This window comes from Amia ocellicauda, chromosome 2, assembly GCF_036373705.1.
Source record: "Amia ocellicauda isolate fAmiCal2 chromosome 2, fAmiCal2.hap1, whole genome shotgun sequence".
Lineage (NCBI taxonomy): Eukaryota > Metazoa > Chordata > Actinopteri > Amiiformes > Amiidae > Amia > Amia ocellicauda.
In genome coordinates, this window is record NC_089851.1 from 3,611,364 (window position 1) to 3,637,009 (window position 25,646).

The 25,646-nt window shown below is 40.6% G+C and overlaps 1 protein-coding gene across 2 annotated transcripts in view; it reads left to right on the forward strand.

Moving 5' to 3' along the window:
- Positions 1–25,646, forward strand: part of LOC136762766 (CMRF35-like molecule 8) — a 40,282-nt gene that overhangs the window by 11,911 nt on the left and 2,725 nt on the right. The window contains exons 2-8 of one of the 2 annotated variants that reach the window (XM_066716322.1): positions 5,583–5,915; positions 16,822–17,130; positions 18,724–18,847; positions 21,898–21,989; positions 22,461–22,513; positions 22,745–22,819; positions 23,002–23,192. In XM_066716322.1, the coding sequence (XP_066572419.1) occupies positions 5,583–5,915; positions 16,822–17,130; positions 18,724–18,847; positions 21,898–21,989; positions 22,461–22,513; positions 22,745–22,819; positions 23,002–23,148 (1,133 nt within the window). In that variant the 3' untranslated portion in view covers positions 23,149–23,192. The remainder of the gene's footprint in view (positions 1–5,582; positions 5,916–16,821; positions 17,131–18,723; positions 18,848–21,897; positions 21,990–22,460; positions 22,514–22,744; positions 22,820–23,001; positions 23,193–25,646) is intronic. The other variant, XM_066716326.1, reaches the window with a different exon arrangement.

The following is a 25,646-nucleotide window of genomic DNA, read 5'->3' on the forward strand; positions in this document are numbered from 1 at the left end:
GAACTGCCTCTAGAGCAGCGATATCTTTCTTGAAGTGTGGAGCCCAGAACCGTCCACAGTATCCAGATGGGCTCTAACTAGTGCATTGTACAGTCTGAACATTACTGCCCTTGTTCTCAATTCTACACTTTTGACAATCTCAATCCATTTTTATTTGTATAGCACCCTTCGCAGGGTAGCCACAGAGCGCTTTACAGACTGGTAAACATTTCCAAAGACAGTTGTGCAATTGCATGTCCATGGCACACCGGCAGCACTATGCGCTAGAAAAACAGAGACTAAACAGATGAGTCTTCAGCCGTGATTTAAAGGCTAAGACAGAGGGGGCATCTCTTACATTGGCTGGAAGATCGTTCCACAGCTTCGGGGCCCTATAACTGAATGCTCTACCACCTCCGCTTTTCTTGTGTATTTTAGGGAGCGCTAAGTAACCGGCTTCCTGTGATCTCAATGGCCGACCTGGAGTGTATTCGAATAGGAGGTAGAGAGGTGCCAGTCCCTTTAGTGCTTTAAATGTTAATAAGAGCACTTTCAAGTCTATCCTGTAGTGCACCGGCAGCCAGTGAAGAGAAGCCAATACTGGAGTGATGTGTTCATGTTTTTTTGTTGTTGTTAGGATTCTTGCAGCAGCATTTTGGACTGAAGTGCAGAAATAGCTGTTTGTGCTGCCTGACAGAATGTCATTGCAGTAATCCAATCTAGATGTAACAAATGCGTGTATCAATTTCTCAGTGTCCTGTAACGAGAGGAATTGTCTCAGTCTAGCAATGTTTCTGAGCGGGAGGAATGAAGATCTCGACACATTCTGAATGTGTGATTCAAAGGACAGATTATGATCACAGACGACACCCAGGTTTTGTGCCATCTCCTTAGGGGAGAAATTAAAGTTATCATTACTCAGTTTTGTTAGTGCATGATGAACAGTTCGATTTTTGTCTCCTAAAATTAGGACTTCTGTTTTGTCAGAATTAAGCATAAGAAATGTTTTTGTCATCCTTGTTTTAATCTCAGACAGACAGTACATTAGTTTTTCTAGGTCTATGGTATTGTTAGGATTTACTGACAGATATAATTGTGTGTCGTCTGCGTAACTGTGAAAGTTAATATTATGTCGTCGAATGATATCACCTAAAGGGAGCATGTATAATGAAAAAAGTATAGGTCCGAGGACTGAGCCCTGTGGGACTCCGTACTTAACCTCAGTTAAATTTGAGTGGTTGTCGTTAATCTGTACATATTGGAGTCTGTTTGACAGATATGATTTAAACCATGAAAGCACATTGCGATTTTTTAAGCGGTGTATCAAGATTTTGTGGTCGATTTTGTCAAAAGCCGCACTTAAGTCTAATAGAATAATAACACTGGTGTGCCCTACATCGGAGGACTGAAACACATCATTCAATACTTTTAACAGGGCCGTTTCTGTACTATGGCCGGAACGGAAGCCTGATTGGAATTTTTCATAAAGATGATTATCGGTTAAAAAAGCTTGCAGTTGGTTTGCAACTACTTTCTCTAGAACCTTAGAAAGGAAGGGAAAATTTGAGATCGAGTGTTTAAGTTGGTTAGGCTCGGCACTGGATTTCTTAAGAAGTGGTTTAATTACAGCTATTTTAAACGATTCAGGAACAGATCCTGAGGATAAAGAGACATTAATAATGTGTGTATTCTGTGAATAATTAATGGCAGAGATTGTTTTAGCAGTTTAGTGGGTATAGGGTCTAATGTGCAGGTTGTTGTTTTCATTTTAATAATTAAGGAGACCAATTCCTGGTGATTTACTACGTTAAACGAGTCCAAGGTAGGCCGGGGCTGTGAAGGACTGCATGTGTCGGCTATAGTATCTGTGTATGTTTCCTGTTCTATCTGTTCTCTAATGCTGTTAACTTTGCTATTGAAATGATCCATGAAGTCACTACAGGTGAAATTGGGGGGATAACCTCTGAAGGCTTTACCTGCTGGTTAGTAAGTGTTGCTATTGTATTAAAAAGAAAACGCGGGTTATTCTTATGCATCTCTATTAAATTGGAGTAGTAGGCAGACCTAGCAGAGGACAGGGCTGCTTGTATCTTATTACACTGTCATTCCATGCCATGTGAAGACCTCTAGTTTTGTTTCTCTCCATTTACGCTCACATCTACGGCATTCTGTTTTAAGTGAGCGAGTGTGTTCGTCAAACCATGGTGAGTGTTTTGTTGGTTTAATTTGTTGGTGTCCTTAATGGGGCTACTGTATCTAAAGCAGTGCTTAGTGTATTTTTGAAATTATTTAATAATTCATCTGCAGATCCTGTTTTGATAAAGCTAGCATTTGGCAACAGAGTAGTGAATTTATGAATAGCAGTGGGATTTAGGCAGCGAGTTTCTATATTCCTCTCCTGTGTGTATAATTCTACTCCAGGCAGCTCAAATGTAATAAGGCAGTGGTCGGAAATCGTCTGGTTTTGGGGTGATATAATTAGGTTGTGAATCTGTACCCCACGGGTAATAACTAGATCTAGTGTGTGATTGTGGCGATGTGTGGGTCCTGACACATGCTGAGTGAAGCCTACAGACTCCAATAGGGACAAGAAACTAACAGTGAGGGGGGCGTTTTTAATGTCAATATGTATGTTAAAGTCCCCCAAAATAATGAGTTCATCATAATGTATGGCTAAGTCAGATAAGAGATTGCTAAATTCAGTCATAAAAAAGGAATAGGGGCCTGGTGGCCTATAAATAGCTATAAGCTGAAGAGGTGGATTAAGCCTTAGTTCTACCTGGTGAATTTCAAAAGATGTGAAGCTGTCTAATGGCTCAGTAGAGGCGCAGGTCTGTGCGGTAGATGGTGGCCAGCCCCCCCGCGACCTGTTGCACGGGCCTTCAGGCAGTAAGAGAAGTCATTAGAGGAGGCTTCTACTAATGGAATAGTGTCGTCTGGTCTTAACCAGGTCTCAGTCAAGGTGAGCACATCTATGTGTGTGTCAGTTATGGTGTCATTTATTAAGGCTGCTTTGCTAGGTAGTGAGCGGATGTTTAAGACAGCAAGCTTATACATGGGAGGAGTAATGTGAGCAAGTAATTTCTGTCTTGTAGTTTTAACTTTTATTAGATTGTTGAAACGAGGGCCCTGAGAGGAAGGAATACATCCAAGCCTATGACAAATGACTGTTTTAATAGGATAACTATTGATTTTGTTTGTATAAGATTTAATCTCAGGACTATGTACTTAATTGGATGCCCCCAGGCAGGGATCTAGGATCGGGGTCAGGTTATGCTGGGAGTTACAGGCAGACTGCAGTGTAGGACTGCGAGCCTGAAGCCTGACCGGTGCTCTGAGGAGTCACGCTTTTAAACAACTAGCTATATTATCAGATAACATTAGCGCTCCTCTCCAGCTCGGATGGAGCCCATCTCTTCTGTATAAGCCAGGCCTTTCCCAAAAACAATCCCAATTGTTCACAAAAACGAAATTATTTGATGCACACCAGCTTGTCAACCAGCTATTTAGAAAGGACAGCCGGCTGAAGGCCTCATCCCCTCTGTGTAATGTTGGTAGCGGGCCAGAGACAATTATATTCTGACATCGTTTTTTCGCTGTTTTGCATAGTGATGTAAGATTTCTTTTTAAAATCTCTGATTGTCTGTGTCTAATATCGTTATTGCAGCGTGAATAACCACAGTAGAAACGTCGCCGCCTGGCAATTCGTCCAATTTAGCTTCGATGTCAGAGACTCTGGCTCCTGGGAGGCATTTTACTTGTACTGCCGGTGACACAATCTTTATATTTCTAACTATGGAGTCTCAATAACGAGCCCCTTCTCAAATCTGTTCAGGGTCCGAATGGGAGACCGACACGCCGGAGCTATAGGAGGTGATATTAACGAACAGTGTATTTCAAAATTATTATTATTTTAATTAAATACAAATACAAGAAAAGACTGCGTAGGTACTTTTTCAGACAAAGGCAAACGCTGAAGTGTGTCTCATTGTGCGCTATTAGCTTCACCTACACCCTCCTCACTCAAGTGCACACTCTGTGACGTCAGCACAACGTCACGCAAAGTGTACACTTGTCGATGGGTGTCGGAATAAGTGTTGGATTTGGGACGCAGCCTAATATTAGTCATATATTATATGTTTTCCTCCTGCTCCCTTTCCCGTAGTCCTTGACTGTGACCTACACCTTGACAGCACTTAGCTTTCACCGTCCAGGATGTAGGACCTCACTTACTGTACTTGTGTAAATTGTAATTTGTAAAATGTATTATATTTTGAATTGCTATGTTTTAGTTAAATTGAATTTGTATCGATTAATGCCTTGTATTTCTCTGTATTTTTGCACTTATGTTGTAAGTCGCCCTGGATAAGGGTGTCTGCCAAGAAATAAAAATAATAATAATAATTTATTTATAATTGCAATGTTAGCTACCTAGCTTAATACATATTGATATGCATTTCTAAAAATATATTTAAGCAACTACATATATTTAAATACTTTCCCCCCTGTACCAGCAAAAATGCCCGGTCCTATTTTATGTAATACATTTTTAAGACTGAACTGTAAATGTTAATGATCACTCTTCGAAATTATTAATTATTCTTGTTAATCTCAGTATTAATGCTATGCAAAAAAAAACGTTTGCTAATTCCACTGATCTTCTTTTCCCGGTTTTTAACTTGAAAATAAATGCACCTCAGAGCCAAGTCCCGCCTCCAAGAGTTAAACAACCCAATCAAACGCGTGATCTACGACCCGCCTTCTAAAGCCAAGTGACCAATCAGACGCGTCATCCTGTTCTGCCCCGGGGCAGCGCTGGCCGCTCAGGCCTGACTTCCGCTTCCGCTGGTCCTTCCTATATACCCTAACACTGTCTTTTTTAATGCTTCCCCACACTGTTTGGATGGAGAAAGTGAGGAGTCCACATAGACTCCTAGGTCTTTCTCATGCGTTACTTCATCTAGTTCTGTTCCTCCCATAGTGTCATTATAGGGACATTTGTGTTACCTGCATGTAATACCTTGCACTTGTCCACATTGAATTTCATCTGCCAGGTGTCGCCCACAACTGAATATTATCTGAGTCCCTCTGAATAGTCTTTGCTGCCGAGATTGTATCTGCTGAGCCGCCTATTTTAGGATCATCTGCAAATTGTGTGAATCTCGGGATCTCTCCTATATTGAGTGTTTTATACACGAGTAAATTAACACAGAAACAGCTTTGTGAGCTGCGCTGAGCACTGATGGAGATGAAACGTTTGCTGCTTTTTCTCTTGAGCCTTTAAGACCTGATTCCACAAAGAAAATGTCTGTTTCCTTCCAGTGCAGTGAGCGGACAGGATCTCTCTCTCAATAACAGACACATTATACACTGGAGCCGCTGTCATACATACACAGCGCCATTACAGGGGTCATGCCCCTAGAGAGAGAAAAGCGCTGAAGTAAAGACATTACGAGATTAATTACATAGACAATGAAGGTGAAACACATCAAAACGTGCACAAAAACACCAGTGTTACACGTTATAGATAAACATGTGTTCAGCGGTTCTATATAAAACACATGGTCAGGTTTTAATCCTTTCCCGTCGCGCTGCTGTTGCAGGTGCTGATGCCGTGTCAACACTGAGACAGACCATCGTCCGGACAGGAGCATCAGTCACCATCCCTTGTCACTACGAGGACAAATACAAAAGCCGTGTGAAAACCTGGCTCCTTTACGATAAGTGGGGCAAATTCAATACTCTTATAAGGACTGACTCTCCAATCACAGACAGTGATAAAGTGTCCATCTCTGACGATCCAGCCCAGGGGGTCTTCACTGTGACCATGAGGGGACTGGAGACGGGGGACACAGGCTGGTACTGGTGTGCTGTGGAGACAGAGGGGCCCAGGACACGTGATGACACAGCAGCCCTGCACATCAGAGTTACTGCAGGTAAGACCTTAAAATCATCTTCCACTCACTTAGTTAAAACATCAAAGTTTATTTGTCACATCCACAATGGCAGTGAGATGCTTTTTCTAGGGGCCTCCTAACTGTATATACAGTAATAATAATATTAAAGTCAATATACAACCATGAATATATATAAGAAAAACACAACAAAATCAAGTAAAATCAAGTGTATGTGTTACAGGTTTCAGATCGGTGTCTGACCGGGTCCTGCAACTTGATAGTAATAAACAGAGGAGAAATATTTGTTCAATGTTCTTCCTTCTGGCATCCAGTTTGTGTACATACACACCGTTTCACATTACTGTTGTTTCAAAACAAGCGTTTCCATAAGTCTGTATGTTTAATTGGAATCTGAATACCAAAGCAACAACATTTCTGCCACCACAGTTTCACAGTAATTCCCAACAATTTGACCATCACATAAATCAACTGTTTTGCACAACCAAAAGAAAAACCCCTACGCATTGAGATAGATGTCTACCATTTTACACTAATGAACGTGTATGAATGAAAACCTACAGTTCTACACCTCACCAGTTAGCAGACAAACACCTCCATAATCAAGAGATAGTTATATTTCAAAAATATAAACACATATTTTCCGTTTACAGTTAGTATTTTTTTTTACATGTCTTTAAGTATTTCCCATAAAACACATTGTTTGAAAACGTACCATCAAACTTCTAATAATAAACATAACATCTTAGTCTTCAACAGTTTATAATTACATAAATCGAGTTTTTAAAGAAAAAATAAGGTATTACCGACCTTGATTGTAATAAACAGAGGAGAAATAATTTTTCAATGTTCTTCCTTCTGGCATCCAGTTTATTGTGCCACAAAGAAGGACTTTCCTCTGTTTTCCTGGCTGCTGCGCCCCCTACTGCACAATCCAAAGAACAACAATGAAAGATTATTGCTTTGCATTTATAAAAAAACAATATTACAGAGAAACAGAAAATAAATAAAAATAAATAATTAAGGGGTGGCTAGTTTACGTTAAACTTTTAACTGTAATGCATGCTATTTCTAAGCCGCTACATATGCATAAATACAGGGCAATGCAAATGGACAATGCAAGTACACAGATGTGCAAATGAGCACATCAGTAAGATATATACACTGAAGCAGACAGACTGTAGAATAATGTTCTGTATAGTTGATTATGATTAGACACATAGAATTACAACACTATCACACTTTATTCCCACAAGAAATGCTTTTTTTGTAATTTTCACACATTAAACTTTCTCCATTATAGTCTGTGGGAGGTTTTTTTAGCTGAAATGCGTTGAAATGCCACTCAAGTTGGAACATGTAGAAGTGATTGGGTGAAATTGGGATTTAAAATAAAGGAGTGAATGTCTCACAGTTTAGCAAATAATGTGTAAACTTCAAGTTCACAGACGTATAAATCATCTTTGGCAAGTTGTAAACATTCAGTTTACAAATGTTAAATTACACAAACACTAGGCAGAGGTGGAAAGAGTACTGAAAAATCCTACTCAAGTAGAAGTACTGTTACTTCGATGAAATTTTACTCAAGTAGAAGTAAAATTACTGGTATAAAAAACTACTCAAGTAAAAGTTAAACGTAGATCATTTAAAAAGTACTTGGAGTACAAATTACCAGGGGTGTAAAGTAATACTTCGTTCCTGTACTTAAGTACGTTTTTCGAGTATTTGTAGTTTACTTAAGTATTTATTATTGGTGGCTACTTTTACTTTTACTCCACTACATGTATGAACAGAATAATGTACTTTTTACTCCACTACATTTCCCACAGACGACTCGTTACTGTTACTCACTTCCAGTAAGTTGTTAATATGGATATTAAACGGGCTATATGTTTCATTCTGCAACTCCAGAGCACCATTCATACGTCAGTCACACATTTTACCATTTGGGAAACAATACGTATTTTGATTGGCCTTCACGCAGCGGAAAGGCGGGTCAATGTCTGCTTTCAAAGTAGTATGCGCACAACGAAAAAACGAGTTTCACGGCACAGCTGCAGGATCAAATACATGTAACGTTAATAATGGTATGCAACATGATCAGTTTAGCTCTAGTGCCCACAATGCAGAAAGTGCGGCCGGGAGTTAGTCGAGTTGCGGGAGAAACAGGACACGCACACCCGCCCTCACAGCGCATGCGTGCTGCGTCCGAGCGGCGGGGCGGCGGTGAGTGTGTAGTGCGGAGGACAGTGTTGTTTGCTTTGAAATGCATTGTGTTGCATGGGGAGTGTTATTCGGGTCATTAGCAGCTGTGTTGTGTTGCATAGATCGATGGGTATTGTGCATGCAGCTGTGTTGTCACAATGTGTTGTTTCGAGCCGGTTATGAATGGTCCTTGTTGTAAAGCGGTGCAGTGACCTGTATTCTTGTGGCAGGTATAGCTCTCCAGTCTCACGCATTGCCTCTTGTTGAATCCATCTTTTATCTGTGCATGTTTTTTCCCCAATAAGTCAGACCGATGAACCAGAAATATGTGAAGAGAAGTGTATTGCGATACAAGCAGCTTGGAAGAATGTGATCGCAGAGGCACTTTACACACATTTATATGATATAGTACATGACGCGGCGGACTGCCAATCTCCTCAGACATGTCAGTCTCTTTAGGACATATTACAGATCTAGTTGCTGGGCAGACAGGGAATTTGTCCGTTATCATAACTCATAGCACAGAGAGCAGTCCGACTATATTTTTGACAGTTTCTCTTGAGAAACAACAGACAGTCCGGATACTTGTTCGTCCTGTTTATTTCAAGAACGTCACGTACAGACAACATTAAGTCCAGACAGGACGAGGGCAGCGTTGGGCACTCCTCCTCTTAACACAATCAAGGTGGAGGATTTAAAGAACTGCAAACTATTTTACCCTTTGAGCCCCAGCCTCTTCACCCCTACAGTCTTAAGCATTTGCCCCAGACATTGTTGCGCCCACCCCCCTCTGGCTCCTGCTTTACACCGGGGCATCGGTATCTGTCACTGCATTTTTATTCTTTTGTGACAAATCTCATGCATTGCCATTTTGAGAACTTGAGAGCTATGCAAAAACATTGCGTGTAATTGTAATATCGATGATTGTACATCCTGTGTTATCATCGACTGGAAAGAGTTGGGCCCCCTCACTCATTTCTGATGCCCCTTGCGAGTTAACGGTGCCGCCGGGCCGGACAGAGATCCGCTGCCTCGCCCTAATTTCATTCATGTCCCCGACCTTCACATGAATGAAATGCGAGTCGCATCTTCTACAGGCTCGTCCTGCTCAGACAGGAATATAAAGAGCTGGTGCTTCACACTGGACGCGAGTAGAGCTGCTGTGTTTCAGTAGGAGCTGCACAGTAGCATCGTCTGCGTTCTACATTATTATTACTATAAGACAATTAATTAATTAATGCTTTCTACATTATTATTCTAAGACATTTAATTAATTAATGCTTTCTACATTATTATTCTAAGACAATTAATTAATTAATGCTTTCTACATTATTATTACTATAAGACAATTAATTAATTAATGCTTTCTACATTATTATTCTAAGACAATTAATTAATTAATGCTTTCTACATTATTATTACTATAAGACAATTAATTAATTAATGCTTTCTACATTATTATTACTATAAGACAATTAATTAATTAATGCTTTCTACATTATTATTCTAAGACAATTAATTAATTAATGCTTTCTACATTATTATTCTAAGACATTTAATTAATTAATGCTTTCTACATTATTATTACTATAAGACAATTAATTAATTAATGCTTTCTACATTATTATTCTAAGACAATTAATTAATTAATGCTTTCTACATTATTATTACTATAAGACAATTAATTAATTAATGCTTTCTACATTATTATTCTAAGACATTTAATTAATTAATGCTTTCTACATTATTATTACTATAAGACAATTAATTAATTAATGCTTTCTACATTATTATTCTAAGACAATTAATTAATTAATGCTTTCTACATTATTATTACTATAAGACAATTAATTAATTAATGCTTTCTACATTATTATTACTATAAGACAATTAATTAATTAATGCTTTCTACATTATTATTCTAAGACAATTAATTAATTAATGCTTTCTACATTATTATTCTAAGACAATTAATTAATTAATGCTTTCTACATTATTATTACTATAAGACAATTAATTAATTAATGCTTTCTACATTATTATTCTAAGACAATTAATTAATTAATGCTTTCTACATTATTATTACTATAAGACAATTAATTAATTCATGCTTTCTACATTATTATTACTATAAGACAATTAATTAATTCATGCTTTCTACATTATTCCACCGCCACTGCAAGAATCTGACCAATCAGCAGTGACGTCAACTCACGTGGAAACACGCTCAGTGTACGCATGCGCCCCATAAACAGCGTAGACGACGAGAAGTGAATTAATGAGCTGCAGCAATAATTACTGTATCACTACATTAAAGACAAGCAAAAACATTCAATAGACAATGCGTGGGTGAACATCACAGCAGCTCTAGTGACAGCTGTCCATAAAACATACAGTATTCATAAATAATATGCATAATTCAATGTGATTTTTACATATTAACTTTATGATTCACTTTATGATATAAATAGTATAATTGTATATGAGAAAAGGTCCCGAAATCATGTCCATGGTGATGTTTACACTTTATATAAAACACGTTTTAAGATGGCATGCGTAAGGACATCAAATTTTATATTATATATATATATATATATATATATATATATATATATATATATATATATACACTCACCTAAAGGATTATTAGGAACACCTGTTCAATTTCTCATTAATGCAATTTTCTATATATATATATATATATATATATATATATATATATATATATATATATATATAAACTTAAAAGCATCTGTGCACTGCATTGTCTTCACTCCCATGAGGTGCTGGCCCAAATAAGGGAGAAATATATAATAAAAAATTGTTTTTGTAGCTGCACTCTCACTTATTAGGTATTTAGACAGGACTCTTATATTACAAAAGTGTAATTTTATTGAATAACAACGCCTTTCAACACTACTGTGTCTTCATCTGGGCTATAAATACTTAATAAGTGAGGATGTGGCTACAAAATACATTTTTCATTATTTATATATATATACACTCACCTAAAGGATTATTAGGAACACCATACTAATACTGTGTTTGACCCCCTTTCGCCTTCAGAACTGCCTTAATTCTACGTGGCATTGATTCAACAAGGTGCTGAAAGCATTCTTTAGAAATGTTGGCCCATATTGATAGGATAGCATCTTGCAGTTGATGGAGATTTGTGGGATGCACATCCAGGGCACGAAGCTCCCGTTCCACCACATCCCAAAGATGCTCTATTGGGTTGAGATCTGGTGACTGTGGGGGCCAGTTTAGTACAGTGAACTCATTGTCATGTTCAAGAAACCAATTTGAAATGATTCGACCTTTGTGACATGGTGCATTATCCTGCTGGAAGTAGCCATCAGAGGATGGGTACATGGTGGTCATAAAGGGATGGACATGGTCAGAAACAATGCTCAGGTAGGCCGTGGCATTTAAACGATGCCCAATTGGCACTAAGGGGCCTAAAGTGTGCCAAGAAAACATCCCCCACACCATTACACCACCACCACCAGCCTGCACAGTGGTAACAAGGCATGATGGATCCATGTTCTCATTCTGTTTACGCCAAATTCTGACTCTACCATCTGAATGTCTCAACAGAAATCGAGACTCATCAGACCAGGCAACATTTTTCCAGTCTTCAACTGTCCCATTTTGGTGAGCTTGTGCAAATTGTAGCCTCTTTTTCCTATTTGTAGTGGAGATGAGTGGTACCCGGTGGGGTCTTCTGCTGTTGTAGCCCATCCGCCTCAAGGTTGTACGTGTTGTGGCTTCACAAATGCTTTGCTGCATACCTCGGTTGTAACGAGTGGTTATTTCAGTCAAAGTTGCTCTTCTATCAGCTTGAATCAGTCGGCCCATTCTCCTCTGACCTCTGGCATCAACAAGGCATTTTCGCCCACAGGACTGCCGCACACTGGATGTTTTTCCCTTTTCACACCATTCTTTGTAAACCCTAGAAATGGTTGTGCGTGAAAATCCCAGTAACTGAGCAGATTGTGAAATACTCAGACCGGCCCGTCTGGCACCAACAACCATGCCACGCTCAAAATTGCTTAAATCACCTTTCTTTCCCATTTAGACATTCAGTTTGGAGTTTAGGAGATTGTCTTGACCAGGACCACACCCCTAAATGCATTGAAGCAACTGCCATGTGATTGGTTGGTTAGATAATTGCATTAATGAGAAATTGAACAGGTGTTCCTAATAATCCTTTAGGTGACACATATATATATATAATATATATACGTATTATGAAATGTGAAAGCGCTTTGAAATGCCTCCATCTAGTATTACACCTGTTCATATCCGTACAGTAAACGCGCTTTCAACACTACAGTGCCTATAATATAAAATAATTAGCATCAAACAGGTGACTGATCAAACATTGATCCAGAGACCTGGGTTTGCAACGAGATCGAGTTTGAATTGCACAGGAAAGACAAACTTGCCGAGCCGATCACAGGGCAGGCAGACGAGCTATAGCAGCTGCAAATCTGCTAATAAAATAAATAATGACAATAATCTATTCATATATGTGTAGCGAGGGCTACTGGGTGCACGATTGTGCACCCAACTACGCCACTGAAAGTGAAATATAGGGGACACACATTTAGGCTCTGAAGCACCCTATCAATCCAGCTAGTCACTATAAGAGTAACTGGGCCCCCACCCAAACCCGCTTACTCTTTTCTAGGCGCCTCTAAGACTCTCGGCTTTTAGCCGATTTTCAGATCCAATTCCATACAGATTTTGGCTGCAGTACCACCAGGACCCGGTACAGGCAGGGGCGCTAAAGAGCACTGGATTGTGGATAGTGAACCCCATAATATAAACCATACAATACACGCCATAAAATCATAAAAACAAAGATACAATAAAAGCTGCTAAAATCCACACAAATGCCGCCCTCTCCACGATCGCTAATGAACACAATAAACTCTTCTCTGCGCGAATAATGTCCTCAGTGTCTCTCGATCGTGCGGTCAGATGATGCAGCGGCTCGGATCAGTGAAGCGCAGCGGCCTCCGCAACCACAGCTGGACCGACAGCAAACAGGACAGACCCGGGGCAGGACCTTCAGAAGAGCAGGGGCCGTTTCAGCAGCAGCTCCACACCTTAAAACAGGGGATCACAGTTAAAACCACAGCACAGAGACCCGCCCGGCTGGGGATACAAACCAAGCTCCTTCAATCAGTCAGAGCCCAAGCCAGTCTAGTAATTGGCTCTCACACAATTAACTACAAGTGAATATATGAAAGAAAAGTGCGCTGAAAGTAAAGAAATAACGTGATTAAATAATAAAGGTAAACATATCAAATAACGCACAAAAACAGTGTTACATATGACTTGCAGAAAATCACGTTTCAGGAATCATCACGATTAAAACTCTCACAATGACTAAGTGTTATTACAAGCCCAGATGGCGGGCTATATTGTAGTCAGTATATCCTACCGCAAGGACTGCAGGCTCCGCGGTTGCAGAAGAAAGTTTATAACTTTTTACATTTGAGCAGTTCACAGCTGAAACGCCTTAGAGGAATTTAATTCAAATATTTAGGACTTAGAAGAACGGATAAGCGGAAGAAACGCCCGCATCATAACCAAGTGGGCGGCGCTGCTTTCTTATATCTGTTACAGTAGTATAAACCATTAAACAAGTTTACAATGCATGCGATTAATTTAAATATTATGCAAACATTACAAAGTATTTGAAATATATCTGCAAACTTTGAGTAAACCATAAGTATTTTGATTAGCTTTCATATACAGCATGTTAAAAAAAAATGCATTCTAGTTATATGTAAATATATTGTAAATATAAGGCCCACCAAATAGTTTACCATAGTTATGTTACAATCTGTTTCTGTCAACAATACAAAAATGACATGACCATGACAGTTTAAACTTGTGTAAATCAAATGGTTTACTGCATTTGTAAACCATTAGTTTCATGCAGTGTATATACAGCCATTACATTATAGAGGATGTAAGTATCAATCAATCAATCAATCCATTTTTATTTGTATAGCGCCCTTCGCAGGGTAGCAACAGAGCGCTTTACAGACTGGTAAACATACAACAAACGTATAGCAAAATAAAAAAAACATAAATACAATAAAATCAAATATAGACCTGTAAACATTATACATGATCTAGAATAAAGTGAGTGAACATTTAAGTAAATAAACCATTTAGGCACGGAGGAGAGAAAAACAAAAAATTCCTATGGATGGCATGTAGGAGAAAATGAATCTCTGGGGGTCCACAGCTTAGGGCCCAGGCCTAATGGTTGCCTCCCCTCCAGGCAGTGTAGTTGTTACAGCAGCATGGAGATCAGAAAGCTCTTGATCGGTGCTGCTGGCTGTGCTCTTCCTCTGGAGGAGGTCTCTCACTGGCCATCGGGGGTGGAGGGTTTGGACCATCAACAGGCTTTGGGTTGCGATGGCTTGTCAAACCTTGGGTGTGGATGCCCCATTGACCCTCTGTGGTGAGGTGCTTCTGGGATGGGTTGTGCCTCATCAGACTTCCATGGTGGGGGACGAGGTGCTTCGTTGGACCCTCAGAGGAGGCTGTTGTTGGAAGACAAGAGGGCAGTCGTGCTCAGATACTGGTCATGCAGTGCAGGACATTTCCAATGACAGTTGTGCAATTGCATGTCCATGGCACACCGGTGGCACTATGGGCTAGAAAAACAGAGACTAAATAGATGAGTCTTCAGACGTGATTTAAAGGCTAAGACAGAGGGGGCATCATTTGAAAGCAGACAAACTGTGAAATAACTCTGAAGCTGCAACTTGTGGGACAGATCTGGTGACATTTGGATTTCAAAGAATTGAGTAATGAAAAATGTATTGAACATATTTTGAAAAATGTATAACATTTTTAGGAAATGTACCCTTTTGGATCATGTTGAAAATAAACTACAAATAACAAATGTAGGCACACCGGTACTTTATTTTCAGATATAATCCCAAACTGTAGATGCAAACACAGCAGCAGGCGGCTGGAGCCCGTGGTCAGCTTGGGGGATGGGCCACCTGGGTCAGCTGGCTGACCATCTTTTCATTATTAACACTGAAACAGCTTCAGATCTGCTGGGTCATGCAAACAGAGACGCACAGTTTGTATTGCATGCTTTCCATTTGTAGATTTTATTGCTGAATTAAAAAAACACATGTAGATGTAACACCAGGCTCTGTTTTACACCACATTTATTTATACATTTGTGTTTCACATTTACAGTAATTGAGCTGTTATCTTTTGAGTGGGAAACACTGCCCAAACCCGAGGGGTTTATCTCACTACCATAGGAACCTCATTGAAACAGTGTGTGTCGAAGCTGCTATAGGCCCCTGTGTAAACTGGCCCTTCTGTTTCCTGTCTGCGTACAACGAGACGCACACACAGGGACTTCCTCTTTGCCGTTTTGGCCTTGGATCCTCAGGTCGAATGCAAAGTCTTGTTTGTGTTTATTGTCTTTTATAATTCACTGAAAAAGCTTGAATTGTATTTTTGTTTGGCTGGCTAAATCTATAATATATCTACCCACCACTACAATAATTGTAGTCTTTGTGTATGATGTTCTCTGTGTGTGTGTGAAGACTCTGTATAGGATGTTGAAGAAAGTGTTTTGTGATAATTATATAATGTTTTATATTAATACTAGCATTAGAAGTAGTTTGTATACAGACTGAGCAGATTAGATTTAGCAGGACAAGTAAAGGGTCAACAAGGTTGGTTTGTTAGAAACTCCTGTCAGTAATGAAAGATTACACAGTGCCGAAATAGCCCACAGCTGTTTGCTGAGAATTTGTTTATGACTTAACCGTTTCTCAAGATAGGCAGGAATTGTTTCTGTTAATGGGCGATTGACAGTAGGTAAATGACGACCGTGGGATCAAAGACAGACATCTGCTTTTTGGATCCATCACCTCTTCACGGGAGGACAGATCGTAAAACGGACCCGGACCTGTATCTTCTGATTGGATGAACCTGCCATAAGATGTTACGTCATTTTTCCTATAAAGCTGCACTCATGTTTGTAAACATTAAGTCTCACTGAAGGAATTATTCCTGACGTGGGGCTTCCGAGCGGCTCGATTAAAGTTCTATTTGCTTTATCTCCACGACTTCTCCACTTATTTCCGAGACGGTTCTACAGTGTGTTTGTGATATTGTGTTGTGGGTGTGCATGTGCGATGCCTGGTTACCCCGCTATGTGTACAATTCGCTGGCACACAGCGCTGTCGCCCCACTCCTATCTGTGCTGGTCAAGCAGGAGGCGAGTGCTCCTGTGTTAAGCGAGAGCACAAGACCTGGCCTCTCTTTGCCCCACTTTGCAGGTTACAGCACAGTAGAGCTCGCTGTCTCCCTCTCCTAGCTGTGAGGGACACATGAGCTGGTCTCCTGCCTCCTCCACTCTGTATATGGTTCATTAGTTACTGTTGTAGGTGAGGATAGAGGTGCTACTGGCCACTCTCTGCATTACTGTTCTTAGTAGGATGTGGCCCCAAGGGGCCAGTATGGATCTACTGTCTCCATGTAAAAAGTTTACAGAATCCGAACAGTAAACTGAACATTTATCTTGTGAAATCGAGTGTAGAACTTCTTAAAAATGGTTCATCCTTTTCCACATATTTTATTCATAGAAACATATTTCAGTTTACCTATAAAATGATTTCATGATTGTATTGTAAAGCTGCTCTAATGTCTCTGTCTGCAGACGCTGGGGTGCCGTATGTGGTCAATGCCACAGTAACAGGACAGATAGGAGGGGAGGTCAGTGTCCAGTGTCGATATGGAAACCCATACCGGTCCAGACAGAAACAGTGGTGCAGGAGTGGAGACTGGAGCTCCTGTCAGAAAGCAGGAAGCCCTGGGACTGCAGGACACGGCTCTGTCCTGATCACTGACCACACAGCGGAGGGACTCTTCAGTGTGACTGTGAGCGGACTGCGGCCGGAGGACCAAGGCTGGTACTGGTGTGATATATCTGACCAACAGCTTCCTGTTTACCTTAAAGTTACTGAAGGTAAGGATCAGCAGTATTTAGCTTCAACATCGGTAAGTGATGATTACTAGTTTATGTATGAATGTAAAGGTCTTATGGCCAAACTCAAACACAGCAAACGCACAACAAGCTTCAGTCTCTTGTGTGTTTCCATGTCCTGTGACTCTTTTGTACTTTCTCCTGTCTCAGCTGTTCCATAGTCAGGTGTGTGTTATTCATGTCAGCATGACAATGACCCAAGACACACAGCAAAGGCAACAAAGGAGTGGCTCAAGAAGAAGCACATTAAGGTCCTGGAGTGGCCTAGCCAGTCTCCAGACCTTAATCCTATAGAAAATCTGTGGAGGGAGCTGAAGGTTCGAGTTGCCAAACGTCAGCCTTGAAACCTTAATGACTTGGAGAGGATCTGCAAAGAGGAGTGGGACAAAATCCCTCCTGAGATGTGTGCAAACCTGGTGGCCAACTACAAGAAACGTCTGACCTCTGTGATTGCCAACAAGGGTTTTGCCACCAAGTACTAAATCGAAGGGGTCAAATACTTATTTCCCTCATTAACATGCAAATCAATTTATAACTTTTTTGAAATGCGTTTTTTTCTGGATTTTTTTGCTGTTATTCTGTCTCTCACTGTTAAAATACACCTACCATTAAAATTATAGACTGATCATTTCTTTGTCAGTGGGCAAACGTACAAAATCAGCAGGGGATCAAATACTTTTTTCCCTCACTGTATATTATCTGCTCAGATCAGTCAAATGCTTCAAAACTCATTGTACGGTGCTTCACAGTGCAGATGGACAATGACCCAAAGCATACTGCGAAAGCAACCCAATACTTTTTTAAGGTGAAGAAGTGCAATGTTCTGTAATGGCCATGTCAATCACCTGATCTGAATCCAGTTGAGCAGCATTTCACTTGCTGAAGGCAAAACTGAAGGCAAAACAGCCCAACAACAAGCAGGAACTAAAGACAGCTGCAGTGCAGGCCTGGCAGAGCATCACCAGGGAAGAAACCCAGCATCTGGAGATGTCTATGGGTTCCAGACTTCAGGATTAGCCACCAAGTAATGAAACTCACAATTTAATTAATGATTATGTTAGTTTGTCCAAATACTTTTGAGCGCCTAAAACTTGGGAACCACATATATAAATTGGTGTAATTCCTACACCAGTCACCCAATTTGGATGTAACTACCCTCAAAATAAGAGAGGGAGAAGTCTACATTTAAAGCACCTCTTGTTTCCTTTCAAATCCATTGTGGTGGTGTACAGAGCCAAAATGATGACAATTGTGTCACTGTCCAAATATTTATGGACCTAACTGTATCTCCCTACATGTTTCTTTACAGACCTGCCTGCTGTCCCTGTTCCCTATGCTTTTTCCTTCGATCTGGCTCCTTATTTTTTCTGCATAAATAAAAAAACACACTAAAGAACTAAGTAAAATGCAATTATACATGAAGTACACATTTGTGTAAATTCAGGTTGTGTACAATGTGGTGCTATCTTATTTTTTTGTTTTAAAATGCATGGAAAAACATTGCACATGGATGTTGTTTTGTTTGTTTGTTTTTTGTGTGATTTGTAAGCTGAATTCTGATTCGCTCTATTACAGCAACAACAACAGCAACGGCAGCACCTACATCACAGCAAACCTCTTCAGCTGTTCACACAGCTCCACCTGCACCTACAGATAAAGACAGCGGAGGTGAAGGAGGTGAGAAGCACAACGCCAACAGGTACACATATTTCTATTTGTTCTCATTCATGTTCGTCTTCACTGTTTAGGGGCAGGGCTATTGCACACCTATCTGTCAGATCAAAATATATATAACTGTGGAAGATGCAAAGAAGCATGGAAAGCTGTATGCTTGGAATAACGGGATAGAAAAATAAATGAATAGAACAAAGCCAGTGGAAAATATATGTTTGGTTCCAATGATGAGGGAGATGGGGTGGGGGGGTATAAGACGGAAACTCTGTCATGGGGACGACACTTTGTTAGTGTTACCAACTGTCAAAGGGACAATAATGCCCCGTTTCCAGTGGCGGACGGTCCGGCCCCGGATGCTTAAATGGGTGTGTCCACTGGCGGATGCGTCCGTGTTTTGTGGAGGTTAACAATCTGGAGCTGGACGCCATTAGTGAGACGTGCACACTTTAGTTCAATTATAACCTGCTATATTGTATCTGGATGATTAATTGTGAAACGTTTGTGTATTTTGTTTCAACTGTAACTTGCCCTGGTTAAGGACATCTGATAAGTACATTATAAATAATACAGCAAAAAGTATTGTTTGCAGTTACAAATCTGTAGTAAGAGTAATAAATTAAGGGAGTCACGCTGTGCCGTTTAAGATACATATCTACTAGCAGGGGCGCTGCTAAGAATTTTAGGCCCCATGAAGAGATTGCAATTTGGGCCCCCCGCTCCCCCGGAAAGTCACAGCCCCGGGTAGTCAATAATGAACTGTTCACACCACATTTAAACAAGTAATAATATTCTGTGATATGTGCTTAAGTCTGCAGAGTTTGAAATCTCACATTTCAACCCTCCATACTGTAGCAATTACTTTACTATGGTTAAATGAGGTTTGCTTGGAGTACCATGCTTAAAAGAACATTATTTTCTTCATGTTTACTTAAGTATTTATCTATCACATCTTCTTACTCACTATTTGCTACAAGGACAGATCCCTGTACAAGCATGAAGCATAAAGTATTGTCAATCCTAGATTGATATTAGCCTCTTAACCTGCTTATAGCCTAACATACAATACAACAGGCTACTTGATGTTTGTCTCACGTTCTCAGTAACACCGTCAGGAGATGATGAGGGACCTGCCGCTGCTCCACTCTCTGTGGCTGTTTCTGAAACTGAGGGCCATTTGTTTCAGGATGTTCATCTTTTCTAGGTCATTTTGATAGGCCCTATATATAATGTCATATGACCAGGGATGGATTATAGGAGTTTTGGCACTAGGGAGCCGGGCTAGTATACCAACATTTCCACAAGCATGGCTAAAATGTTACTAGTCCTGTTTTTAACTGTAAGTTTAATGAGTATTTAATAAAATAAGAAAACTAATAGATGAAGGGGGACAATAACAGGGATGAGAAAAGTATTTATGAGTAGTAAGTATTTAATGAGTAGTTTAGAAACAAATGTTTTCAATATATATTTTCCCAGTATTCATGTTAAGTTAGTCTGTGCACAATATTATATATCCACTAGAATGACAAATATTTTCTGAACTGAACGTAACCCAAGAATATCCAAACAAGTGTAAGTAGGCAATGTATAATGCAAAAAATTTAAAAATAGTTTAAATAGTGCATACAAAAAAAAAACCCACAAACTACAGTGAACAAAACATTATTGGAGCTGACTTCACATATATGTAGGAAGACATAAGCTACGATATTTATTTATAAATAAACTGTGTATTAATCCTGTCTAATCTGTCATATTCTTGGTAGTCCGGGGGCTCTTGCGTTCATACACAAACAGCAGGTCTGGCTCTGGCCTTTTCTACCATTAAAACTAAATCAGCGCTGAAAAGCGGACAGACGAGCGGCTCTAAAATTCAACTCGCCCGAAATGTAAACTACTCGGAGGGAGGTGGGGCTTAATTTCCATCCCTGTATATGACATTGTACCTATGCTGCTGATTAATTTATGATACTGATTAATTCATGTTATACAATGCAAATATGCACCAAGCTAGATTCCTGTCTGACTGCCTCTAAACAACTGCTGACATATTATCTTAAACCATTCTCAAACTGTGTCAGTTGTGCTGTTGTGCTCACCTTTCTTTTCAAATAAATTAATTAGCAGTTGTTTTTCCTCAGTTTGCTGTCTTTCTTTCTCTTTCCTTTCTTTCTTTTATTTTTTGGTACCCAATTTCCCTTTCTTGGGGAGAGACATGACTATCACAGTAGCAGCCACTCAGCTCAATTAGCTGCGTTTAGAGACGAATCCTAGTGCAGAGGTCAACTAAACCAATTTGTGCCTTTTGTAAGGGGTGAGAGTGGCCTCAGAGAACCTCCACTAATTTTTTGGGATACAAAGTTCAGTCACTCAACCAGTTTATTCAGCCAGTTTATATTTAGTTATGACACTAATTACTTAGAAATAAAAAATTGCAAACAAAAACAAATTTTCATTCCAAGCTTTTTGAAGGCCCTCCCCCCATTGGGGCCCTGCGTAGTCAGTCCCATTTTCCCCCCACTTCGACGCCCCTGTCTACTAGCACAAATGATGACGATAATAATAACAATACATATTCGCTATTTAGTATTATTGTTGCACATGGAAACGTATTCTTACAGTGACATAATGCTTGTCTGAATATAATGTTGTCTCTACATGTTTAGCTCTTGCTAATATTGCTGAACAGAAACGTGTATTTATTACGCTGTTTACAATCATGTAAAGCACAAATAAAAAAACAGACACAAAGTCCTCTCCACGTCAGGCTGTATCGCTCGCAGTGTTTCCTGTCTCTGTTTTTAACACAAACACAAACCAAACCCACAGTCGCTGCTCCTCCATCAGAGGGATGGACTTCACAGTGGCCTGGTTTTGCAAAAAAAGCTCTGGGACGCGTCCGGCACGGCATGGCAGTCGCGACGCTTAAGCCAGTGGAACTGAGGCATAAGTCATGAGGGGCAATTGCCATGTGGAAAGCTTCTTCTGCAGCAAATGTGACAGACAAAGACCCAGTAATGACCCCTACAGACCCATCCAGAAGGTCACTGACCGCTATTTCTCCTGCCGTTGCAGCGGACAAATCTTGCTCGGACTCCTAGCATGTGGACTTGTGCTCCTGCTGGGGGCTGCGGTCATAGTCGCCTGGAAGATGTCGAGAAGAAAGAGTAAGTTCCTTTCCACAATTAAATGTTTTATCCATCCATCCATAGTCAATAACCCCGGGTTACCAGGTTGCAGTGGGTTGAGACACTGGCCACAAGGCTAGGCAAACCCCAGACGGGACACCCGGCCATCATGGAAAGTACTGCGTATACAAGATATCACAAGGGCAACAGCATAAAACAATATGCACAAATCACAGTAAACAGTAAAGGTCAGAGAGCACTCAGTATGTTCAGTGCTACAAAGAGCACGTGTCATGTTACAGAGCCCTGCTTTATTGTGCCAAACAAGCTTGGCACAGAGATATTATTCATACATCGTAACAACAAAATCACTGAGCACAAAATGGAGCAGTATCAAACAAACCAGGATCAGGTAGCTGGGCCTCGGGCATCACCAGACCTCTGACAGAGATAACTGCAGACTGCAGTATCTGGCAAATGTGACCAATGACCTTCATGTCTGTATTTTAGAGGAAAGGAGGAAAAGCGAGGAGGGAGCAGAGCAGGGTCAGATTAACTCCACGGTAAGTCATTTTGTTTTCTTCCTCTGTAGTGAGTCTCTATACAGAACTGAATGTTAAACTAACAAACAAAATGTCCTGAGCCCTGGATTGTAAAATGAATAAAGGATAATAACAGAGGATTTTAAAAGTCACATTTAATTATTTATCAGCATACAAAATTATCTCAAAACCATATATAACAGAATTATTAGATATTAAACAAACATTAAACTTATTTTTTTCCACTCTCAGGCCTCCACTATACCAGCGAGAGATGTGGTGTATGCTGCAATTTCATTCCAGAAGAAAGCCTCGCAGCAGGAAGAAGTACTTTTGATTGTATTTTCCCTTGAAAAGCACTCATGTGAAATTATTAATGTATTGCGTCAAAATGAGACAGTAAGATGAGGTCAATTACCAGGAGAAGTTGCAGATTAGTGTGAAACGCCGTGCTGTGGAAGCAGACGTTGTGCATCAGGGTGCCTGTGACACTGTGTGCTCTATTGCAGGCGGCCCCCGACCCCGACTCTGGTGTGACCTACAGCTCCCTGTGCTTCCTGGACAACACCGCAGCGCCGAGCCGCCCTGGGGGAGTGGGCCGAGCCAAGCTCTCAGACACTGCTGTGTACTCAGCTGTGGCTCACAGGCCGAGATAGAGGAGCTCCTGCTCAGTATGATTTAATGTCTCTGCAATGGGTAGGTGTGTGTCGACTCCAGACAAAGAACAACACTGTGAGAAAACACATATTTTACACAGAACAGTTAAATGACAACAGTTTTATTAAAGCACTAATTTACTACTCAAGGTATCCATCAACGTGTTTCAGTCCTCAGACTCCGGGCACGCCATTATTATTTCACTAGACTTAAGTCACTAGACTTTTGACACAATTGACCACCAGCTTAGGGTTGGCAGTGCTCCAGGTCAGCTCCAGAGGTTCAGCTCCAGCTCCAGTCCAGCTCCAGCAGGCCCAGCTCCAGCTCCGGAGCCACAAAAAACAATTAGGCAGTTAGGGTTGCCATCTGGCCAGTATTTTTCTGGACTGTCTGGTATTTTTACACTACATGGCCAACAGGATGTGGACACCACTTATAATTAGTGGAAAAATATAATCTGCAGATTGTCTAAATTAATTACAAATACAAAACAGAAAATAATTGAATGCATACGTGATTACCTCCTTCAGTCAATATTTGGCCAAACTGCCTCTGGAAGCAGCGTCAGCACAAAAACTGTTCGTCGGGAGTGTCATGCAATGGGTTTCCATGGCCGAGCAGGCACACAAGCCTAAGATCACCATGCGCAATGCCAAGCGTCGGCTAGAGCAGTGTAACGCTCGCCGCCATTGGACTGTGGAGCAGTGGAAATGCAATCTCACAATCTGGCAGTCCGAATGACGAATCTGGGTTTGGTGCATGCCAGGAGAACACTACCTGCCTGAATGCATAGTACTAACTGTAAAGTCTGGAGGAGGAATAAGGTTATGGGGCTGTTTTTCATGGTTCGGGCCCCCTAGTTCCACTGAAAAGAAATCTTAACGCTACAGCATACAATGACATTCTAGACGATTTTGCACTTCCAACTTTTGGGCAACAGTTTGGGGATGGATCTTTCCTGTTTCCTTTACAATGCCCCTGTGCACAAAGCGAGGTCCATACAGAAATGGTTTGTCATCGATGTGGAAGAACTTGACTGGCTTGCACAGAGCCCTGACCTCAACCCCATCGAACACCTTTGGGATGAATTGGAACAGCGACTGTGAGCCAGACCTGATCTCCCAACATCAGTGCCCGACCTCAATATGGAAGCAAATCCCCTCAACAATGTTCCAACATCTAGTGGAAAGAGTGGAGGCTGTTATTGCATTAAAGGGGGGACCAACTCCATTTTAAAGTCCATGATTTTGGAATGAGATGTTCGACAAGCAGGTGTCTGCATACTTTTGGCCATATAGTGTATGTACTCCAGTGTTTTTGGAAGATATCCGCTTATTTTAAGTACTCTAATCTATTGGATATGTTGTTAAAAACTGTCTTCATTGTCAAATCGTCAGCACCCCCTCTCCTGGAGTCCGGTATTTTTGTATCTTAAAAATGGCAACCCTAGTGGCAAATAAGGTGCAGGGGGCATGACTCCAGCATGTGACCTTAACTCCCTGGCACTTTTGGATAAACTAAAGTCAGGACATTTCAGATAACAGATGGCTATAAAATTAGATTAATTCAGGCAGATGAAGAATTTGGTCTGGAGATAGTTAAAATGGACTTTCCTTCTTTTGCAAGTGGTTCACAAGAGATGTGCAGAGATTAAAGAATCACTTCTTGAACAGAGTGAGAAAGTGAAGGTTTCATATAATTACAATTTAAAAATATAATGTATTATGTACTATTGTACTAATAGCTGGAGTGAGAACTGAACATAACCCCCAACACACAACTACACCTATGAAGTTATATACTTTGTTAATTTAAGAAAACTGTACTTAATATATAGGAGAGTTTAATGGAAGGGGGAGAGAGTGGAGCAGCACCATGACCTCAGCTCCGGCTCCAGGCTCCAGAGCGCTCCGATGAGCCTGAGTCCAGCTCCGCTCCGGCCCAAGCACTGCCAGCTCCAGCTCCGCTCCAGCTCTGGAGCACAGCTAACAAAAACTGTCCAGCTCCGCTCCGGCTCCGGAGCCGGTGCATGGCCAACCCTACACCAGATCTTGATTCACCGCTTAGAAAACCTTGTTGGCCTGTCTCACAATGTTCTGTCCTGGTTTAAATCATATCTGTCAAACAGATCCAATATTTACAGATCAATGAAAACCACTCAAACTGAACTGAGGTTACAGAGAACCACAGGGCTCAGTCCTCGGACCTGTACTTTTTCATGGAGTTATGGAGTGGGTGTCACAGACGGCACAACTCAGGGTTTTCAAACTTCTTATTACATTGTGTGTTTCCATTTCTTATAAGTATTGGTTGTTATACTTTCTTTCAATTGTATGTTTTTTCTTCACTTAATTGTTTACTTTTTGATTTCAGTTTCCTTATTGCAGTTGCACTGAGTATATAATTACATTTGCACGTGGGTTTTTGGTGATTTGCAGAGTCAGCACCGCCTGCGACAGAAACCCACCTGGTTGGTTGCCTAATTTTACCAGCCCAA